Source organism: Patella vulgata, chromosome 4, assembly GCF_932274485.2.
Source record: "Patella vulgata chromosome 4, xgPatVulg1.2, whole genome shotgun sequence".
NCBI lineage: Eukaryota > Metazoa > Mollusca > Gastropoda > Patellidae > Patella > Patella vulgata.
Window position 1 is genome coordinate 38,964,837 of NC_065882.2, and position 20,483 is coordinate 38,985,319.

At 37.3% G+C, this 20,483-nt stretch overlaps 2 protein-coding genes across 4 annotated transcripts in view; one reads left to right on the top strand and one right to left on the bottom strand.

Moving 5' to 3' along the window:
- Positions 1 to 5,204, top strand: part of LOC126818835 (ADP-ribosylation factor-like protein 15) — a 51,476-nt gene extending 46,272 nt beyond the window's left edge. The window contains exon 5 of the mRNA XM_050546471.2: positions 2,743 to 5,204. Within this exon, the coding sequence (XP_050402428.1) occupies positions 2,743 to 2,916 (174 nt within the window). The 3' untranslated portion in view covers positions 2,917 to 5,204. The remainder of the gene's footprint in view (positions 1 to 2,742) is intronic.
- A 2,910-nt stretch (positions 5,205 to 8,114) lies between these two features.
- The window catches only part of LOC126818820 (deubiquitinase MYSM1), a 168,961-nt gene continuing 156,592 nt past the window's right edge, over positions 8,115 to 20,483 (bottom strand). For all 3 annotated transcript variants that reach the window (XM_050546420.2, XM_050546419.2, XM_050546421.2), the window contains 2 exons: positions 13,866 to 14,026; positions 8,115 to 13,282 (listed from right to left, as the gene is read on the bottom strand). In XM_050546420.2, the coding sequence (XP_050402377.1) occupies positions 13,184 to 13,282; positions 13,866 to 14,026 (260 nt within the window). In that variant the 3' untranslated portion in view covers positions 8,115 to 13,183. The remainder of the gene's footprint in view (positions 13,283 to 13,865; positions 14,027 to 20,483) is intronic.

Below are 20,483 nucleotides of genomic sequence, written 5' to 3' on the forward strand. Positions count from 1 at the left end.
GTGTGTGGAGACGTCTTGGGGAACGTCTTGCAGACTGCTGCGTCTTTGAAACGAATCGATGGGGTGGGGGAAGTGTTATGGTGTGGGGAGGCTTCACATTTCATCACCGGACCGCCCTACACATTTGCAGGGGTCACGTTAATGCTGTAGCCTACCGTGATGATGTCTTGCAACCAATTGTTGTTCCGATGTTCAGCACTTCCAACATGATAATGCACGTTCGCATACCGCCCGTTTTAGTATGAACTACCTGGCTGCTAACAACATCAATGTCTTGGACTGGCCAGCCATGTCTCCGGACATGGCACCGATAGAACATGTCTGGGATGAGATTGGACGCCGTCTGTATCGTGACCACAGATGCACACCATTGCTGCTTTAGAAGCTGCTCTTGTCCAAGAATGGAACAATTTGCCCCAGGCCTTCTTTCAAACATTGGTAAATTCCAGGCGACGTCGCTGCACAGCGTGCGTAAGAGCCCATGGAGGACACACGCGCTACTGACATCTGTGTCGTACTTTTGGTTTTGACCCCGTTGATTACAGATTAAACATCCATAAGTGTACAAATGTGTTGTTATTGATGTGTTCCCATTTGAATATTGTTCACAATAAGAAGCAAAATAAATAAGAAATGTTTACAGGATCATTATTGTTATACGAAAAACTAAATGATACGTTTTCTATGGGCCTCAGTATATAATAAAGCTATACACCAAGTGTCCTCACTCTTACTTAATTGGGGGGTTGGATGGCCGAATGGTTAGCACGTGCGTGCTGTATCATAAAGCCTGTCATTGAGTCAACTGGCGTGGTTTCGAATCCCCGGTTGTACGTGACAAGGAGTAGGGTTGCCTGTCCAACCTCGTGGGTTTTCTCCGGGTCCTCCGGTTTCCTCCGACTGCTAAAGACCCCTACGCGCAAGCGAATTATTGAAATAAAATTAAAAAACCATATGTTTGTCCCGAAATGACCTAGTTTGTGTCGAGTGGACGTTAAACCCTATTTCTCTCTCTCTCTCACTTAATTAGAACTAAAGTTATCGTGTCCCAAAGCATCAACCAATCAAATTGCTTATTTCTGCTTAACCTAAGCACAAAATGCTCATGTTCGAACTCCATCAAGACATCGACCTAATAAACACCTACACAAAGTTTGAACATTCTACCTCAATTAGAAGGGGAGTTATTGTGTTCCAAAGTCTCGGCCAATAAAATTGCTTATCGCTCTGCTTACCCTAAGCAGAAAATGCTCATTATCGGACTCAGTCAAGGTATTGTTGTAATGAAGCTATACACCAAGTTTCATCACTTTCACTTAATTAGAACTAAAGTTATCGTGTCCCAAAGCATTAACCATTCAAATTGCTTATCTCTGCTTACCCTAAGCAGAAAATGCTCATTGACTCCCATGAAGGCATTGACCTAATAAACACCTACACCAAGTTTGAACATTCTAGCTCAATTAGACAGATAGTTATTGTGTCCCAAAAAGTGTGACGGACAGACAGACACGCGGACGAACCCATTTTAATAGCCCCCTGCTTTCTTCGAATGGCGGGGGACTAAAATAATCAGGATCGACATTATAGATTGAGAATTTGCGAAAATCCATATTCACTGGGAGGCGCCATCTTGGATTTGTAGACTGGATACCAAACCACACCGAGACTGAATATTTTGGCAAAGCGGGTTGAAGGGAGCTGGAGTTGATATATTGACCCTTTGAATAACAAAATATAGGCGATTGGGTAGCTGAATAACTTTCGACACAAATTTCCATACTGTTGCAAGCTGACTGACAACGATTTTATTTCTTATGTTGTTAGAACTGGTCAAGCTGCAAATAGGGTACATTTTAGGTATCTCCAGACACGTATCTTGTGTAGTCTCCTGTAGTAGTCCGACAAAAATAACTAAAATTTGGCCCAATATGGCAAAAATCAACCGAAAAACGGAATCAGTCTGTATCTCGGAAACGGTTGATTTCTGAAGTCGGCGATTTTGGCTGGGGATTAGGCTCGATGGGTCGACCAAACCCTGTGAATATGAACTAAAACGGCCGACCCCCACCTTCGAACATCTGCATGACATGGAATGACTCTTAATTATCATTTATGCTAGAGATGTGTACCATTCAGATATTGGACGTTCAAAAACTTTAATATGTGAACAGTCACAGTATCCATTTATGTCCTGACTGCATCTTGATCTTTCCCTGAGGGTCCCTTAGGAAGTGTGTGGAAGACTGCTTGTTTCGGGGGTGAGGGGGGGGTGGATGGCTGAATGGTTAGCGTGCGCGGGCTGTATCAAAGTCTGTCATTGAGTCGACTGACGTGGTTTCGAATCCCCGGGTGTACGTGGCAAGGAGTAGGGTCGCCTGTCCAACCTTGTGGGTTTTCTCCGGGGCCTTCGGTTTCCTCCCACTGCTAAAGACCCCTACGCGCAAGCGAATTATGTAAATAAAATTAAACCATATGTTCGTCCCGAAATGAGCTAGTTTGTGTTGAGTGGACGTTAAACCCCATTTCTCTCTCTCTCTGCTTGTTTCTCTTTTACTGCTTGCATAAGTAATGCATTAATGAATGTTAACTGCACTTTTGAGGTCAATTTTCTTCTCTTTTTTTGGGAGAATTATGTCTGTGATATCAACCATTCAACCCTACTTAGTTTGTCAGAATACCAACCAGGAAAAGGTTAATAATTTCTATATATGTAAGCAATTTAAACTATTTTTATTTTAGATAATCAAATTGTTGGAGTTGGAAAAAGAGACAGAAAAACAAAGAAAATGGACAATCCATGGATGTTCAGTTAATGATAAATCAAGCCTTGAATCAGCATTTGCTCAATTTAATACATTTCTAATACAAAAGGAGGAAGTGAAAAATGATAAGGGAGAATTTGATCAGATCTGATTACCAACAATTAATTTACTCAAATTATGTTTATTTTATATACGTGCTTGTATTAGTATTATAATGGCTGTTTTTATTTTTATACGCCCATATGGAAATGTGGTTGTATATTGCCGTCGCCCTTGTCCATCCATCGTTCACAATTTCTTATGAACACTCTACAGACTACATTTATCATCTGATTGTTTTAAAATGTATATATGATTACATTATTGAGATGAAGAATCCTATTTAATTTTCGTCAATTTCTTCTGGAGCTTTGGTCCTTGTTTCACCTCTTAGAACCTTGTGATCTGTATTAACTTTACATGCATTATTTAAATTAGTTATGAAGAAACCTATCGAATTTCAGCAATTTCCATTAATTACGTTTAGTCTTATGGCCCTGTAAATTACTTCCAGAGTTAAGGCCCTTGTTTCAGTTTGTAGAAAATTGTGAACCCTCAAACGACAAAAGTTATAATCTGATCTTTATGATATTGTATTGTAAATGCCCCCCAATTACCTACAAAAGAATAAATATTCAACAACCCCTGTCGACCGCTCGAACGATTTAGCTGCTGTAGGCGTATGTTTCGATGCGTGGCAACCTATCTTTTATCACAGGTATTAAAATAGATTGGGGTTTTTTTTCATTGGTTTTATTCTCAATATAGATACAAATTACAATACAGGAGATTCAAAACAAATCATTTCACAACAGTAGATCTTCACCAAATTTCTATTCTCTTTGCATCATTCCATACTATAGATTTCACAGACTTATCAAATATATACAATGATATTGTTTTGTGTTAGTCTGAAATATTTGACCTCTGAAATGTTTTTATGCCAGGAGAGTCTAAAGTTTTTGGCTTTGTCTATTGGGGGAAATCTTCCCATTGAATCCCCGGGTGTCATCCCTGCTGTGCAATTTTTACAAGGATATTTTCTTAATGTTACTACCCGAATTCATTACAGGGGTCGACTAATGTAGAAGGCCCGGTTTAAAGGGTGGGGTGCTGAGCTGCAGCCAACCAAGGGACCCCCAAATTACTTCTTAAAAAAAAATCTGGTACCATAAATGAATATATCATTTATTATGTTGTATATGTTTGTGTCAAATGAATCTATCTACCATACACTGATATTAGTGATATACATTATACCATTGTACTGCAGATGAAAGTTCTGACATTTATCTGAGTGAAAATTTAGTGACATTCACAGTTCTCTGCAAAGAGACCTGAATAAATGATATAAGGTATAATTATGTTAGTCCCAAATTATATATTTGTGTTGTTTGGACCCTTTTTCTCGCTGTGCCTCGTTATATTAGTTTTTGTGTAGATGTTTTGTCTGAATTCCAATGTCACTATTTAGTGTAGTACGACTATTCTATTTGGTTTTACAGTTAAATATTTATATATTATATAGTTAAATAAAACTGTTATAATTGAGTGTAGCCTCCTTTTCCACCATACATTACCTCTAAAAGTCTTCAATAGTATACACCTTTTTTTTTCGCCCACCCCAACATTGACATGGGGTTGTATATTGTTTTCATTTCTGTTGACACTCCAGGGGCTGAAGGTATCATCTGATTGACTTTAAATTTATACACATTGCTTATCTTCATGAGACAAAGAAGCTGATAGTTATTTTTATACGCCCCTGATTGTACATAAAATCGCTTTTGTTTTTAGCTTGTTCTCTATCCATCTCTTGCAAAATGTGGGCGTATCTTACCTGGCAACCGCTGGTTTGGAAGAAGAAACTGATAATTACTGTTGAAGTTATTGCAATTTATCACTTTTAAAAGTCGGGTGGCACAGTTAGTGGCTAATGTTGTTATCTGATTAGAAATTTGTGCAAAGTGTGCAGACTGATACACTATGGTACTGTGTTAAATAGTTCATTTGATCATATCTTCAAGTCACATACTGAAATATTGAATATCCACATGTCTCTGAATTTTATGCAACTTCGTGACTAAGAGATATGTCTAATTTTCAATATATTTTGCTAATTTTTGTTTAACCTATTAGGAAGTTCCAAATAAATCTATAAAATTTACCATATAATTTTAATCAAAATATGTAGCTTTCATTAAAATAAGTTTGTTATTTTCCCTGTTTGTTTTATTGTTTTAAAATAGTGTAAAGTAAATTATTCCCTTTATTCAGTCTGTCTATTTCTTTTCTAGGAGTTGATTTCAAAGCTGTAATACTTACCTGCTTCAAAATCTGTTGCATGTAAAGTTTAAATTGTTTATTTTTGATTGAATAAAATACTATTTCTTTACCTTATTATTGGATTATAAAGAAAAATCTTTGATTTATTATGTGTAGGATAAAGCACGAGACTGGGGTTATGCTGGGGAAAGAAATATACAGGATCACTGTCAGTCTAGTAGTCCAGTCAAAGTCATGTTCCTGAAACAACGACAGCGAGTTTTTCAACATCTAGACGTTGCTAGGCTGGTTTGCAATTCAAATCAAACATGGCGACCTCCATGGAAACCTTGACATTGAACAATCCTTGATCTTTGCAACTCGATTATTACAGGTAGACATTTTAGGCTCCCCAGCTGCGTCAATAGGCAATCGAATTTAGTGCCTCCGAAAATATGCAGGGTGTTACATGAAGGGCTTGATAAGATGTATGGAGTTAAAGCAAGATCAAGCCTTCTGTTGAAGATGGGTCAAAGTATACTATTCAAAAAAAGTAGGGGATATTTGATTTTGGGGGCATAATACTAAAATATGCAAATGACTACGAAAAAAGTCACTATAGAACCTAACAGAAGAAACATTTCCAGTTACATGTGACGCCCAAACGCACCAATAGCTACCGCATGGAATGCAGGTGATGCTTGGGATCATCATGGGGGTCCAACCCAAGATTTGCACGACTCTGACTTTGAATGTTACAGTCATTGTGGCATTGAATTCCAGGGTGGAAACATCAGTTTAATTGTTTTAGTGACCAGAAAACAAATTTTGATATGCGTCGGCTTACCCAAAATGAAAGGTTACGTGCCCTTGGCATGCTACAGATCGGCACAACACAGGCGGTTGTGGTGCGGACGATGAATGTTTGTCAGTCTGTCATAAGCAGGCCTTGAGAAATCGTGTCATCACAGCAAATCAGATCAGCGCTCGTCTTCAAACAGACACTGGTGTGAGAGTGAGTGGCCAGACGATTCGGAATCGACTGCATAGGGGTCACCTTCGCGCCCGACGTCCTCGCGTGATCCCTTGTTTGAGAGATCATCACATTCAGGCAAGACGTCGTTGGTGTAGGGATCGTCAACACTGGGATAATCGACGCTGGAGCAATGTGATGTTTTCAGATGAGTCAAGGTTCACTGTTGATTTTTTGGACAGACGTAGGAGGGTGTGGCGTCGTCGAAACGAGCGCTTCCAAGACTTTAACGTCATCAGACATGATCGATTTGGGGGTGGTTCTGTTATGGTGTGGGGAGGCATCACTGTTGCTGGAAGAACGGCTTTACATGTTGTTGCAGGGCGTGTTACAGGCCAGTACTACCGGGACAACATCTTGGCAGTCCATGTTGTGCCGTTCGCACGACGTCATGGCCGCCGTTTCATCTTCCAGGATGACAACGCAAGATGTCACAGGGCCAGGATCGTTACAGGTTACCTCCAACAACAGAACATCACCACATTACCTTGGCCAGCACTGAGTCCCGACCTCTCCCCCATCAAGCATGTCTGGGACATGCTTGGACAGAGGTTACGTCAACGTCAACAACGTCCTGCCAATGTCCAAGAACTTGCTGCTGCGTTGCAACAGGAATGGGACAATCTAGACCAAAATGACCTTAGACGTCCCATTAGGAGTATGCCACGTCGGATCAATGCTTGTTTGGCAAACAGAGGAGGATTTACCCGTTACTGACTTGGTTGTGATGCTGTGGTAACTTTGCTGTTTGACCCCGGGTATCATTTTACCCTTATAATGGTCAGTCTGTGCCTTACTTAGTCTAACGATCATTTGGAATAAATCGATGAATGTGAACTTCATTTCATTTTGTCATTTGTTTCTTCGTCAGTTTCATTAGGTGACTTTAATAACACTTAAAAATCAAATATCCCCTACTTTTTTTGAATAGTATAAGAGTTGACCTAGAACAAATTGCAACAGAAGGTTTATTGGAACCGTTGTGTTCGTGGGATCATCCTCTATAACATACCCAGAGGGAAAGGGCCTTTTGAGTCTCATAACTCCTTTAATATAGAGACATAACTCATTTAAATGACTAAGCTCCTTGGAAGACGTTAACTAACAGAAATTTAAATGTAAATTATCACATGAGCATTAAATTACAACGCAGTCCTGCATTGTCCCATTTATTCTAAAGTCTTGATAGTCTATCACATGTCCCAAATAGTATTTATCTTTTTTAAATTCTTTTCTGGGCTTAATTCACGGCGCTCTCCCCATCCTGCACTTGAGTACACACAGAAACCATTGATACTTTGCAACATCTGGAGTCGACGGTAAATTTTGAATCTGGACAGCGGATAAGCTTTTTACTTGCTTTTCCCTACGCTTTCTCCTGCGCCCACCTTACAAATACATTTGATCCTTTTTAAAAGGGACACTTTTTTCCAATTCTAAACAATCTGGATGTTGTATCACACCCAGCTATAGCATGCACAAACGGAAGGTATCAAACTCTGTCAATAAGCAGAACTTCGTAGATTTTTTGGTGTGAACAACTTGAAGACGCCAATGTAAAAACATTGAAGGCTAGTTGTGATTCCGATATGCTCGTTGCCTGGACAGGACTCAACCGCGCTCTGTCAGGTAATACCCATGCCGTTGGAAAGGACACGGACCGCTCGGTTCTACTAACAACAAACCAGAAGAAACCTATGTAGGCCTCACGGAAGGCCCTTTTAAAACTAGATTTAATAACCATACTCATCCTTTTAGAAACACTAAGCTGAAAAACAGCACAAAATTGAGTAAATACATATGGAAACTTAAAGACGATAATATAAATTACAGCATCACATGGAAAATTTTAAAGAATTCCAAACCGTACAGCCCCTCCACAAATAGATGCAACTATCATCAGAGCACTGAATTTGTATAAGGGTTGACCACCAAAATTTGAATTCACTGATATTCATAGCAGACTGGGGACAGAATATCATGACCGTGTTAGTGCAAAAACAAAACAACGCTTCTTGACTTGTTGTATTCTTACGCCATAAAAGTCTCAAACCAGGCAGAAAGTAGAAATTCAATACCTCTTCATCAATTCTACACCCAAGTGTCAATACAGATAGGCAATCAAAATGGCAAAAAAAGAAACGAGACCGACACCAAATCAGGCAGAACATAGATATTCAATACCTCTTCATCAATTCTACACGAAAATGTCAATACAGATAGGCAAACAATATGCCATAAAAGGAGGGAGAAAAATATATCTAAAAATAACCGGCACTACCGAAATATGCTAAATTAATAGTGTTCTACATCCATCTAGCCACATCAGCTACCAAACGATAATTTAGTCCCATAATGTCATACTAGCTGTGCTGTAAAGGGAAGTTCTCGACAAAATTTAGGGAATGGGGCTACTGCATACTGTATATTGGATAAACAACCATCTAAAAAACAACAAAACAACTCCCGGTTAGGCATGGGCAAGGGAACTTTTCGTGAAATATTGACAACAGTCTAAAACCCCTCCTGTACGTTGAAGATAAGGGGGTTGTGGGTGTTGGAGACTACAGACTTGATGCAATTACAGACCCTTGTTATTTCACGTGTATAATTATACTATAATAGCTAGTCAAAAAAAATATCCGATATTTTGAAAAAAACAAACTTAAAAAGTAAAAAATGGTGATCTTGCGAAAAAAGTGATTACAACGCCATATTTCAACGAATCAAAACAACTAAAGTGTCATTGGATAGCCCGAACAATGGACAATCTTATGACATCTCAATGGTAAAAAATCGCTGGTTAGGTAATATATTATAAGATGCTGAAAGTCTAGTATTTTCCTTTTTGGAGCCTATTCAGACGCTTTTATCTCGAAAATTACTCTTATTTCCTTTCTTAAACTTCTGTTACTTAGAGTTCTAACGCTGGTCTGGGCTGTGAATCCAAATTTAAAAGCCTCAATATAGTATAAATGGTCCAAAAGGGCCACAATCTTTGAAAAAAGTCGAAAAATCGTTATATCTGTAAATCTGTTTCTAGTGGTATAAGGGAGGTAAAACTGTCCAATGGATCTTTCTGAAACTTCTGGTACAGGAAGTTAAGTTCCCTACCACTTGTTAAATCTATCCCGATAATGATCTGTAAACAGGAAGTAGTCAAAAAAATATTCGATATTTAAAAAAAAAAAGACAGTAAAAATATCGGTGCTCTTGGAACAATCAGGATTTCACGGTCGGGTGTGACCGGATCAAAACATCTAAAGTATCGTTTGGTAGCTCGATAAATGGGCTATTGTATGACACACTTCCTGTCTGATTCCTGAAAGCCGGTTCAGTGCTGCTTGCAGGTCTAGTTATTATTATTATTATTATTACAGCATATTTATAGTGCGCCCTTTCATATAACATGTTCAGGGGCACTTTACAAAGTGACAATAATAAATAAAGAACAAGATTATGGACATGTTAACAATTGTATACAGAGTCAGTTAAAAGCCTGATTAAATAAATGTGTTTTAAGTTGTTTTTTTTAAAAGAATATAGAGATGTACAACATCTTAATGGTAGATTATTCCATAAAACAGGTGCTTGATAACTAAAAGAGCGCTGACCATAATAATAATAATCTTTATTCATGTATTGAAGCCTTACGGCCATAGTAAAAATTTAGCATATGGAAGTGAAAATTATGTACACTTATTTCAATTTTAACCATTAAATAATACTTTATAGATTTATGGAAAACATATAGATACAATAAATAGAGTGGTGCACAAAGTAGAAAAAGAAAGGAACAGTTTAGTATAGAAAATGACTAATATTTACAATGTTATAATAGTGTAATCCTCTGGCAATTTACGCCATTTACAAAGCGTGTTCATAAACAGGTACGATCCGCAACGAAATTTAATAAGCGCACGCTTAAATTTCTTGTCATATGTTGATAGCAAATACGGTTCTAGGCCAAGCATACTTTTAATTGGCTATAATAAACAAGTCTTGAGTTTTCATATAAGGAATAGTGCCATTCTTGAGTACAACATTCACGGATTTTCTGCGTGAATAGGTAAATAAATTCAGCACAATTTCCTATTGTTTGGGAAATCCATACTATACCAAAGCCATACCTAAATAGTAGATTTTTAACATCGCTTGCCCATGTTTTCCTGCCATTCATATCCAAGTTATGTAGCATTACATACGTTTGTTTGGGAAGTCGATGGTCTGGCATGCATAAAAGTTTAACTCAATATCTGATACATCTAAAAGGTAGATCTCCCGAGTTCACCTAAAACAGCAGAGTTACTAGTATGAGGAGGCAGTTTTAATACATATTTGAAGAATTTTAAATGGACATTTTCTATTTTTGTACAAAAAGAATGCCCCCATATCTCGGAGCCCTACAATAAAATTGGAAGGATCATTTTATCAAATATTTGTACAGCACAACTAAGATTGATACCTTGACACTTTTTGTCTATACATTTCATCATATTAATAACTTTCTCGGATTGTAGAATTTGAACTTCTTTTGTTTTCGACCATTTAAGTTTTGTTGAGAACACAACCCCTAGATATTTGTAGAAAGAAACGGTATCTATTGGGACATTATTGTAACTCCATTTTTCATATGCTCTCAGTGGACCACCATTTCTAAATACAAGTATCTTGGTTTTTTGGGTGTTGATGGACATTCCATATTTCTCACAAAATGATGTTAGACAGTTAATTTGGTGTTTTAGATTAAACACAGTATCGGCGATGTTTCCGATGTCATCGGCAAATAGTAAAGAGAATACATTGGGAAATACATTGGATACAAAGATACCATTACATTTCTTATTTTGAAACTCAATGACATATAGATTTATGAAGAGCGAAAATAATAACGGGCTTAATATACAGCCTTGTCTGGTACCCGCATTACATGCAAAGAAGTCAGTTAGAATACATGTTTCTGATGATATTGATGGATTTTCCATGGATACCTGCTTCCATCATGCGGACCCAGAACAAGTCATGCTGGACGGAATCAAACCCTTTGTGGAAGTCCAAAAATAGCAGATATATTTGCCCCCCTTTTCTCGATAGATATTTACTTATAATACCTTGTAAGGAGAATACATTATAGACAGTTGAGTATTTTTGGCGGAACCCAGCTTGATACTCATGGATAATATTATTTAAATTACACCAGGATAGTAGTCTGTTGTTTAATACTTTTGTAAATATTTTACACAAACAGTTGAACAGTTTTGGGCAGTGGCCATATTATCATTTACGGCAGATATGCATGGGCTGGGATTGTCTAATCCATATCCCATGGTCTAGAGAGTTGATTATGCGCTTGTATTGAATTTTAAACCAGAAGTGTGTGAGTTAGTTTTATTTAACGTCCGCTTCCACCGAGGTGATATCGCAGACAAACCAGAAGAAAGACCTGCAAAATTTAGACAGAATGAGCCACTTTAATCAGATTCCTGAAGTGAAAAAACTAAACAGTAACACAATGATAAATTAGGTGTCTATTACGTGATATAATAAATATATTATGATGATATAGATAGTCAATCAGAGAACAGAGAGCGACATGTCTGGTAATAATATACTAAACAGCAAAAAAAAAACGTCAGTACGATTTCAAAATCAGAGAGGCACTTTAATCAAATCATTCTAGAAAACAACTTACTGAATGGATGAAAGCATTTCTTTGTGATTAATTCATCACAATTTCAAGACATTACGAGAAGGTTTAGAGTTCGTACACAGTCTATACATCAATATCTGATGTGTCCACCGCGAGTGTCAATAACACCAGTGCAGCGTCTGTACATGCAGTGGACCAGACGATTGATGAACGCCATGGGCACCTGGAACCACGCTCTCAGAAAAGCCTGGCGCAATCCACTGGCTGCGTTTGGTCTCGGTACGACGTTATTAAGTCTTTTCTGAATTTCATCCCAAAGATGTTCAATCGGGTTTAAGTCCGGACTAATGGCTGGCCGGTGCATATCGTTGACACTGTTCTGCTGTAGAAAGTCCCGAGTAACTCTGGTAGTGTGGGCACGGGCGTTGTCATGCTGGAAAACGTTGTTTCGATGATGCGTGAAATGTGGGGTCTGAGAGCTTGATCGATGTAGCGCACGGCTGTGATGCCGCCTCCTCTCCCTGGACCAAGATTTTGGAACACCACAGGACGCACTCTCTGGTTCAGGCCGATTCCACCCCAAACCATTATGCTTGGACCTCCCCATGAGTCTCGTTCCATGACAGAATAACTCTGGCCATGTCAATGCCAACGCCATATTCTGGTACTGCCATCTGCAGTTGATACGCAATACCGACTCTCATCTGTGAAAAGAACAGTTCTCCATTGCCTGTGTCGCCAGTTCTGGTGTTGTTGGTCAAACTGTCGACATTCACATCGATGGCGAGGAGTGAGGATCGGTCCATGGTAAGGTCTATGGAAATGGATGTTCTCTGTCTGGGTTGGCGCACTGTATCGGTACTGATGGGTCTTCCGTGTGGTCTACCAATTCAGGGGCAATCATCCGTGGTGCTTGTGGCCCGAAAGTGTTCTGAAGCCTGTAGATGGTCCGAACATTGACCTGGAAGTGATTGACAATGGCTTAGGCATTGTGGCCAGCGTCGAGTCTTCCAAGCGCTTGGTTCCCCTTAGCTGTCGTGAGTTGTGGCATGCTGCTGACGTAGTGTGAATGATTCAACCAGGTATGGGCCCCATGGGGGATGCATTTTATGGGGCTGGTCCCGGTGAACAGCACGTGCAGCATGAGTTACATGAAAGTCATGGAGAATACATTACCATCTCAGAAGTCAGGTTACGTTTTTGAGAACATTTCCTGGGTTCAATTCTGTGTTTGGGAAGGACCCTTATTGTTCAGGTAAGGTTGGAAATATGGTCACAAATATACAATAAAAACATTTGCCCAGTTTTATGCAATACGTCTATTCAGAGTAACATACCAACCTGACGTTTCTTTTGCTGCTTAGTATATATGATCACTATCAGAAATCTTTATAAATATCATTACTTATACATCAGTATTAGATAACTGGACTACATTGTGTTTTTTTCATGAAATATATTGAATGTCATATTTAGAATTTCTTCTTTCTTCTCTGCATCACTGATATACTGTTTTATCGATTCTAACATCTAGAAGTAAAAAACAAAATACATAAAAGTTTTTTTTCAAAATACATACGCCCACAGCAGCCCATAACAGTTGTCACATATATCCTTTCTTTTCTTTGTAATGGAAAAATTTTCAAGACACTAAAGTATCTAATTAAGATTAACAACCCGTAAAGAAGTTTTCAGAAATAATTAAAATTTGATTGGCTTTTTTTTATTATACAAAACATATACCAGTATTGTATTCATATGATAACTTTAGCTGTTCAAGTTATCGGAAATCATTGAAGATGAACAGGAGGCAATTGGATCATAACTTGAGCCTCTTCATCATCCACCACATTTTTCAAAGGGGCAGCAATTATCAGAAATCATCACCTTAAACAATGTGTATAAATTTAAAAGTCAATCGGATATTGTCTTTAGCCTCTAGAGCTTGTGGATGACAGACAGGGGTAACAACATTATACGACCACATTTTAATGTGTGCGTATAAAAAAAATAGTTATTTCCCAAAAAGAGCTAATTAATTGTACTCATCCAAGTATAAGAGCCTGTCAATTGAATATATTCATTATAAACATTTTACTTTAGAACCATGTACCTTTTGTAAATAAGAAATACCAGTTGATTGTTTATAAAGGCCTGAGAGTGTAACTTGATTGTTGCAAGTTGAATATTGTTCTGCTAAAACTTGAAATTTATTCACTAGATCATCATCCCATATGGAATAGACAACTTGATAATCAAACTGATAAGGTATATCTACAAAGATAAAATCAACATATAAATACACAATACTAAGTTTACATTCAATTTTATTACAATGTTTGTAAAATATGGTATCAATCAATCAAACTGATTATCTTTTCTTAGTCTTGGCAGAAAATGTTCATGATCGAACTCAGTCAAGGTTTTGAAGTACCTGGTAGTGAAACTCTACACTAAGTTTTAATCACTCTCCATTTGTTAGACTCAAAGTTATAGTGTCTCAAAGTATTCACCAATGAAATTGCTTAGCTCTACTTAGCTTTAGCGAAAAAATGTTAATCATTCAACCAAATGAACAACTACACCAAGTTTAAACATTCTACCTCCATTATAAGCAGAGTTGTTATCGTTACTTAGCTAAAGCAGAAAATTCCCATCATCAGTCAAGGTATTGACATAATAAATTTATACTTCTGTTTCATCACTCTCGCCCAATTAGAACCAAAGTTATCGTGTTCCAAAGTCTCAATCTATCAAATTGGTTATCTCTGCTTAGCCTTAGTGGAAAATGCGCATGATCGAACACTGTCAAGACATTCACCTATTAAACACCTACACCGAGTTTGAACATTCTACCTCAATTAGAAGGAGAGTGATTGTGTTCCAAAGTCTCGGTCAATCAGATTGAAGTATCTGCTTTGCCTAAGCAGAAAGTGCTCTGGATTGAAGTTTGTTAAAGTATTGATGTAATCAAACTATACACTATCACTCAATTATAATCAAAGTTGTCGAGCTCCAAATTCTCGACCAATCAGCTTGAAGTATCTACTTAGCCTAAGCCGAAAATGGTTATCATCGCACTTAGTCAATGTATTGATGCAATGAAATTATACACAAAGTTTCATCAATCTCACTCAATTAGGATCAAATTTATCGAGCTCCAAACTGCTTAACGCTCTGCTTACCCTGACTTGAAAACGTTCATTATCCAACTCTGTCAAGGCATTTTAACTCATTTGTTTTTTACATGGCCTTAAAGAGAAGAGTAACATGCGGTGATTGCTGTTACAAGAAAATGAGCCTGCAACAACAAGTATTTATCTGCATCTGTGCACCTTTGTAATTCTCCTTTTTGTACCCCGCCGTCCGACAGCTGTCTGTATCATGTTTGTCCCATTTTTTTGACACTGCTTCTAATTTAGCTTGAATGTTCAAACTTGGTCCATTTGTTTATTAGGTATATGCCTTGACTAAGTTTGATAATGAGCGGAGAAAAGCAATTTCAATGGCGGAGAATTTAGGATAGAATAACTCCTGGTGTATAGTTTCATTACATTAATATCTTGACTAAGTTCGACAATGAGCATCTTTCACTTAAATTACACAGAGTGATGAACAATTTCATTGCTAGATGCTTTATAAAAATGTTAGATGTGCAAGTAATTATTGAGTGTAATCTATTTAGGGACAACAGCCTCACTGGTTGTTGCGAGTTCTACTCTTAACTGTTCTAACAGCGGTCATCGATTTTAATTGCTGTATTGGACCCATTTGGACCCTGATTCTGACTGGGACTTTTTTTGGGTGATAATATAGGTCTAGACCATAGAAATACTAATAAAATAGACTGCACCAAAGTTATGACAACTGTGAAGCCAGAAATTTCATATGACGTCATGAAAATATGACGTCAAGTGTACTATGATGTCCCGACAGACAGGGATGTGGATAGATATTTCATAGATTTCCTCAAAGAAGCGTGTATAGGATAAAAAAAACTGTCAGACATTTACTAGTTTGTGAGGCCTGATATCAGAGACTAAAAATTACCTCCCTTATCAGTTTTTCTTATGGTTAAAGTTTAGTTCTGGTTTATATATTTTTACCGGGCTAGTCTCAATTATCAATATGTAATTACAGTCCTTCAAAATAAAAGTTATCGAATCATCGATCCTGGGTTTTTATACCGCCACCATCAAAAATTCTCAACATGGTCCGACGAGACAGATCCGAGTAAAGTGGTCAAAATCCAAGTAAGCAATAATGGGAAATCATCCATAATTAACCGAAAATTCACGGTCGTAAATCTATACAGACACTGTCAGTCAATCATTCATACCCAATCAACATGGTGATTATGACAGACGTTAATAACCAAGATGTAAACAAATATAAACGAACGATCAGGGTGAGAACAAGTCTAAGAGTAAACAAGCTTTGAGTAGGAGTATCACTGATCTGGATCCAACTGAAATAAATGAACACAAGGTTCTTATAACACAATTAAGAGCAGCATTACTCGAGAAACTTACTATCATACAAGGATTAGATCATGAAATATTGGAATGCACCGTGGACGAGGACATTGAAGGTGATAACTTAAAGGACTCTGTTAATTTAATGACATTGAGGTTAGATTCAGCCCTAGAAAGTTTAAGCCCATCAAAACCCAAATTTAACCCAGTCCCTGAAAACCACACCTACCAGTACCAGCCTAGTGTATCGGCTGAACCAGAAAGTAGTCCAGGATACACCACAGGGGTGTGATTCATCTATTGGGAATTCAACCCATACAGTTTCACCTACAAGAAATCCAACATCAGCAAGACCACATGTAAAACTTCCAAAGCTCAATTTACGCAAATTTAGTGGAGATCATTCCAAATGGCAATCATTTTGGGATACGTTCACCACTTCAATTCATAGACATGGCAAGGTTTGGGGTCATTTGGAAAAGTGGACCGTGAAAAATTTATGAAACATTTTCTTTTTATTTTACTGGAACAATAATAGTTTATCCTATCATCTTGTAAGATGTGAGGAAAATAGGATTTTTTGTACAATCAGGGGTAATAATCCAGAAAGTTATGGTCTGAAATGCACAAATATCAAAAGGGACAGATCTTTGGAATATAAAGATATGTTTTAAGTTTCATCAAAATCAGGTAAAAATTGTGACTTCTAGAGGGTCCGCAACCTTCATATTGCATACTTTTACACAATTTGCGTACAAAGAGCGACCATTTTGTTAGGCAGTTTCATTTCGATTTTCCCGAAATCCAAATTCAACCTTCATTATGGTGGAATGGTGATATATTTGAACAGTTTTTAAAGTCGGAAAAAAAAGATTGTGCAAGCTAAAAAACGTTTTTTTTAAATCGGATAAAAATTATGACCTCTATAGGGTCCACAAGCTAAAAACGTGATTTTTCGTACAATCAGGGACCATAATTCAGGAATATGCACGAATATCGACAGGAACTGAAATCTTTAGGTTATAAACTTACATTTCAGGTTTCAACAAAATCGGATAAAAATTGTGACCTCTATAGGTTCCACAAGCTAAAAACGTGATTTTTCGTACAATCAGGGGCCATAATCCATGAAGTTTCGGTCCGATACATGCCAATATCGAAAGGAACCGAGATCTCAGGGAGATAAACCTATGTTTCAAGTTTTGTTCAAATTGGATAAAAATTGTGACCTGTAGAGTGTCCACAAACAAATTGTGGACGAACGTCCGGACGGACAAACAGGGGCGACGGCATAATACGTCCACATGAAAATGTGGGCGTATCAAAAAAACATTTTTTCTTTCAAAAATTTCTTCTCAGACCCCCTATATGCCTGTGTGGTACCAAACTCCACAAGATTTTCGACTTAGAATAATTCTGATAGAGTGTTTGGATCTGTGGTGTTTTTACCACAAAAGTTCCACAAGATATTGGACATAGAAAAATATATCAATTTTTTCAAAAATTTCTTCTCAGACCCCCTATATGCTTGTGTGGTACCACATTCCACAAAATTTTCGTAGAGTGTTTTGGATCTGTGGTGTTTATCACCACAAGAGTTCCACAAGATATATGACTTAGAAAATAAATCATTTTGATACAGTGTTTCTTCCCTATATGCCTGTGTGGTACCACATTCCACAAAATGTTCGACTTAGAAAAATTTTCATAGAGTGTTTTGGATCTGTTGTGTTTTTCACTACTAGAGTTCCATAAGATTTTCGACTTAGAATAATTCTGATAGTGTTTTGGGTCTGTGCCTGTGTGGCACCACATTCCACAAAATGTTCGACTTAGAAAAATTTTCATAGAGTGTTTTGGGTCTGTGGTGTTTTTCACTACTAGAGTTCCATAAGATGTGCCTGTGTGGTACTATAGTCCAGTGTTTTGATCAGTGTTTTTTGGGTCTGTGTTTTTTGGGGTTTTTTTTTTCAACATAAGAGTTTCCCAAGATATTGGAATCAAGATATTTTCGGGTTATGTGCCATACAGAAAACTAATTTAGGTTAACAATAATTTATAATAATAATAATAATAATATTAAGAGAGAGAGAGAAAGAGAGAGAGAGAGAGAGAAATGGGGTTTAACGTCCACTCGACACAAACTAGGTCATTTTGGGACTAACATATGGTTTAATTTTATTTCAATAATTCGCTTGCGCGTAGGGGTCTTTAGCAGTGGGAGGAAACCGAAGGACCCGGAGAAAACCCACTAGGTTGGACAGGCGACCCTACTCCTTGTCACGTACAACCGGGGATTCGAAACCACGCCAGTTGACTCAATGACAGGCCTTATGATACAGCACTCACGTGCTAACCATTCGGTCATCCCCCCCCCCCCAAACCATTAAACAGATTTTCACCTAAGCATAGCCACATCAAATAAAATGGACGTATAATCAACCAAATCCAGCAATATCAATTCATTTTATACATTTTTTACATGTAAGTGTACAGTACTTCCGGTGATAATGAAAATGTTCAATTAGTTTTATGAAATCAGACTCATTTGAATAAAATATCTGTTTTGGGGCGGCTGGGATCAGAGGTGACTTGCTTCAATGGTTCAAAAATTATTTGTATAACAGAAAGCAAAGCGTCGTTGTAAGTGGAGTCTCCTCTGACCCCAAAACCGTCCATGCTGGTGTACCACAGGGCTCTGTCCTCGGGCCCCCTTCTCTTTCTTATATATATAAATGATATCGTTAAGAACATAAAATCGAATATTCGACTTTTTGCGGATTACACTAGCATCTATCTAAAAATTAATGACCCAACCGCATGCGCGACTGTCTTAAATAGTGATCTTGAAATGCTAAACAAATGGGCAAAAACGTGGCTGGTTTCCTTTAACCCGCTGAAAACTGAATCACTTGCACTAACTACTAAACGAGACCCATTGTTACCTACACTAAATTTGGACGGAATTCCTATTAAAGAAGTTTATCAACACAAGCATTTGGGATTGATTTTTCAGAAGAAAAAAATGCAAATGGGACAAACACGTTAACAATATTTTGACTAAAACGAGTAAAATGATTAATTGTCTTAGGTCTTTAAAACACCGCCTTAATAGAAATACCTTGAAAACTATATATACCTCTTTTATTCTTCCACATTTTGACTATTGTGACGTAATATGGGATGGGTGCAGAGACGAACTAAAAAATAAATTAGAACACTTACAACTAGATGCACTCAGGACTATATGCGGGGCTGTGAAGGGTACCAGTCATAGGTTATTATATGAAGAAACAGGATTTATCACTCTGCAAGAGAGGCGAAGGCGTCATAAACCCATCTTAATGTACAAAATTATTAATCAGCTAACCCCTCCATACCTCCACAATTTAATCCAGTTTTCCAAAACTCCTTATACTCTTCGTAATAGCAATAATTTAACTGATTACTTTTGTCGAACAACTTTATTCTCTAAATCCTTTATACCTTACACCATAAAAGAATGGAATAACCTTGATATAAATATTAAAAATGCGACCTCTATAAGTAAATTTAAAACTAAAATAACTGATAAAGATAAAAATATACCACTTTGTTTCAACTTTGGCAAACGTAAAAATCAAATATTACATAGTCGACTTCGTCTCTCTTGCAGTGACCTAAATGGGCATACATTTTTAAGACATATTTCGGACAGCCCCGAGTGTGATCGCGGTCATTCCTTCGAAGATACCGATCATTTTCTTTTACATTGCTCCTTACACTCAGATGCACGCAAAATATCTATAAATCTTTTACCACCGAATTTTTTATTAATACACATAATCTGTTATACGGTGTAAGCAGCAATCATATTTCGTTAGCAATCTTTGAAAAGGTCCACACGTTTTTTGACAGCAGCAGAAGGTTTTAAGATCAGTGTAACATCTATATCGATTAAAATGCGAACATGAACAAATGCGTAGTCAATGTGTAAATATGTATATATAAAATGTTGATGATTAAGTATTCATTTTATTGTTTTGTTGTTTACTCACTTATTTCTTTTACATATTCATATTAATTCTTGTATTTAGTAGAGAGGTCATATAGGCTATGCCTTTTCCTCAATCCCTTTCAATTTCTGAATAAAATATTGTTTAAAAAAAAAATATCTGTTTTGAAGGCTAAAAATACAGTTTTTGCTAAAATGACGTTACTTCCGCCGACAGTAAAAGTGTTAAATTACTTGTATGAAATCGTAAATCACACACTGG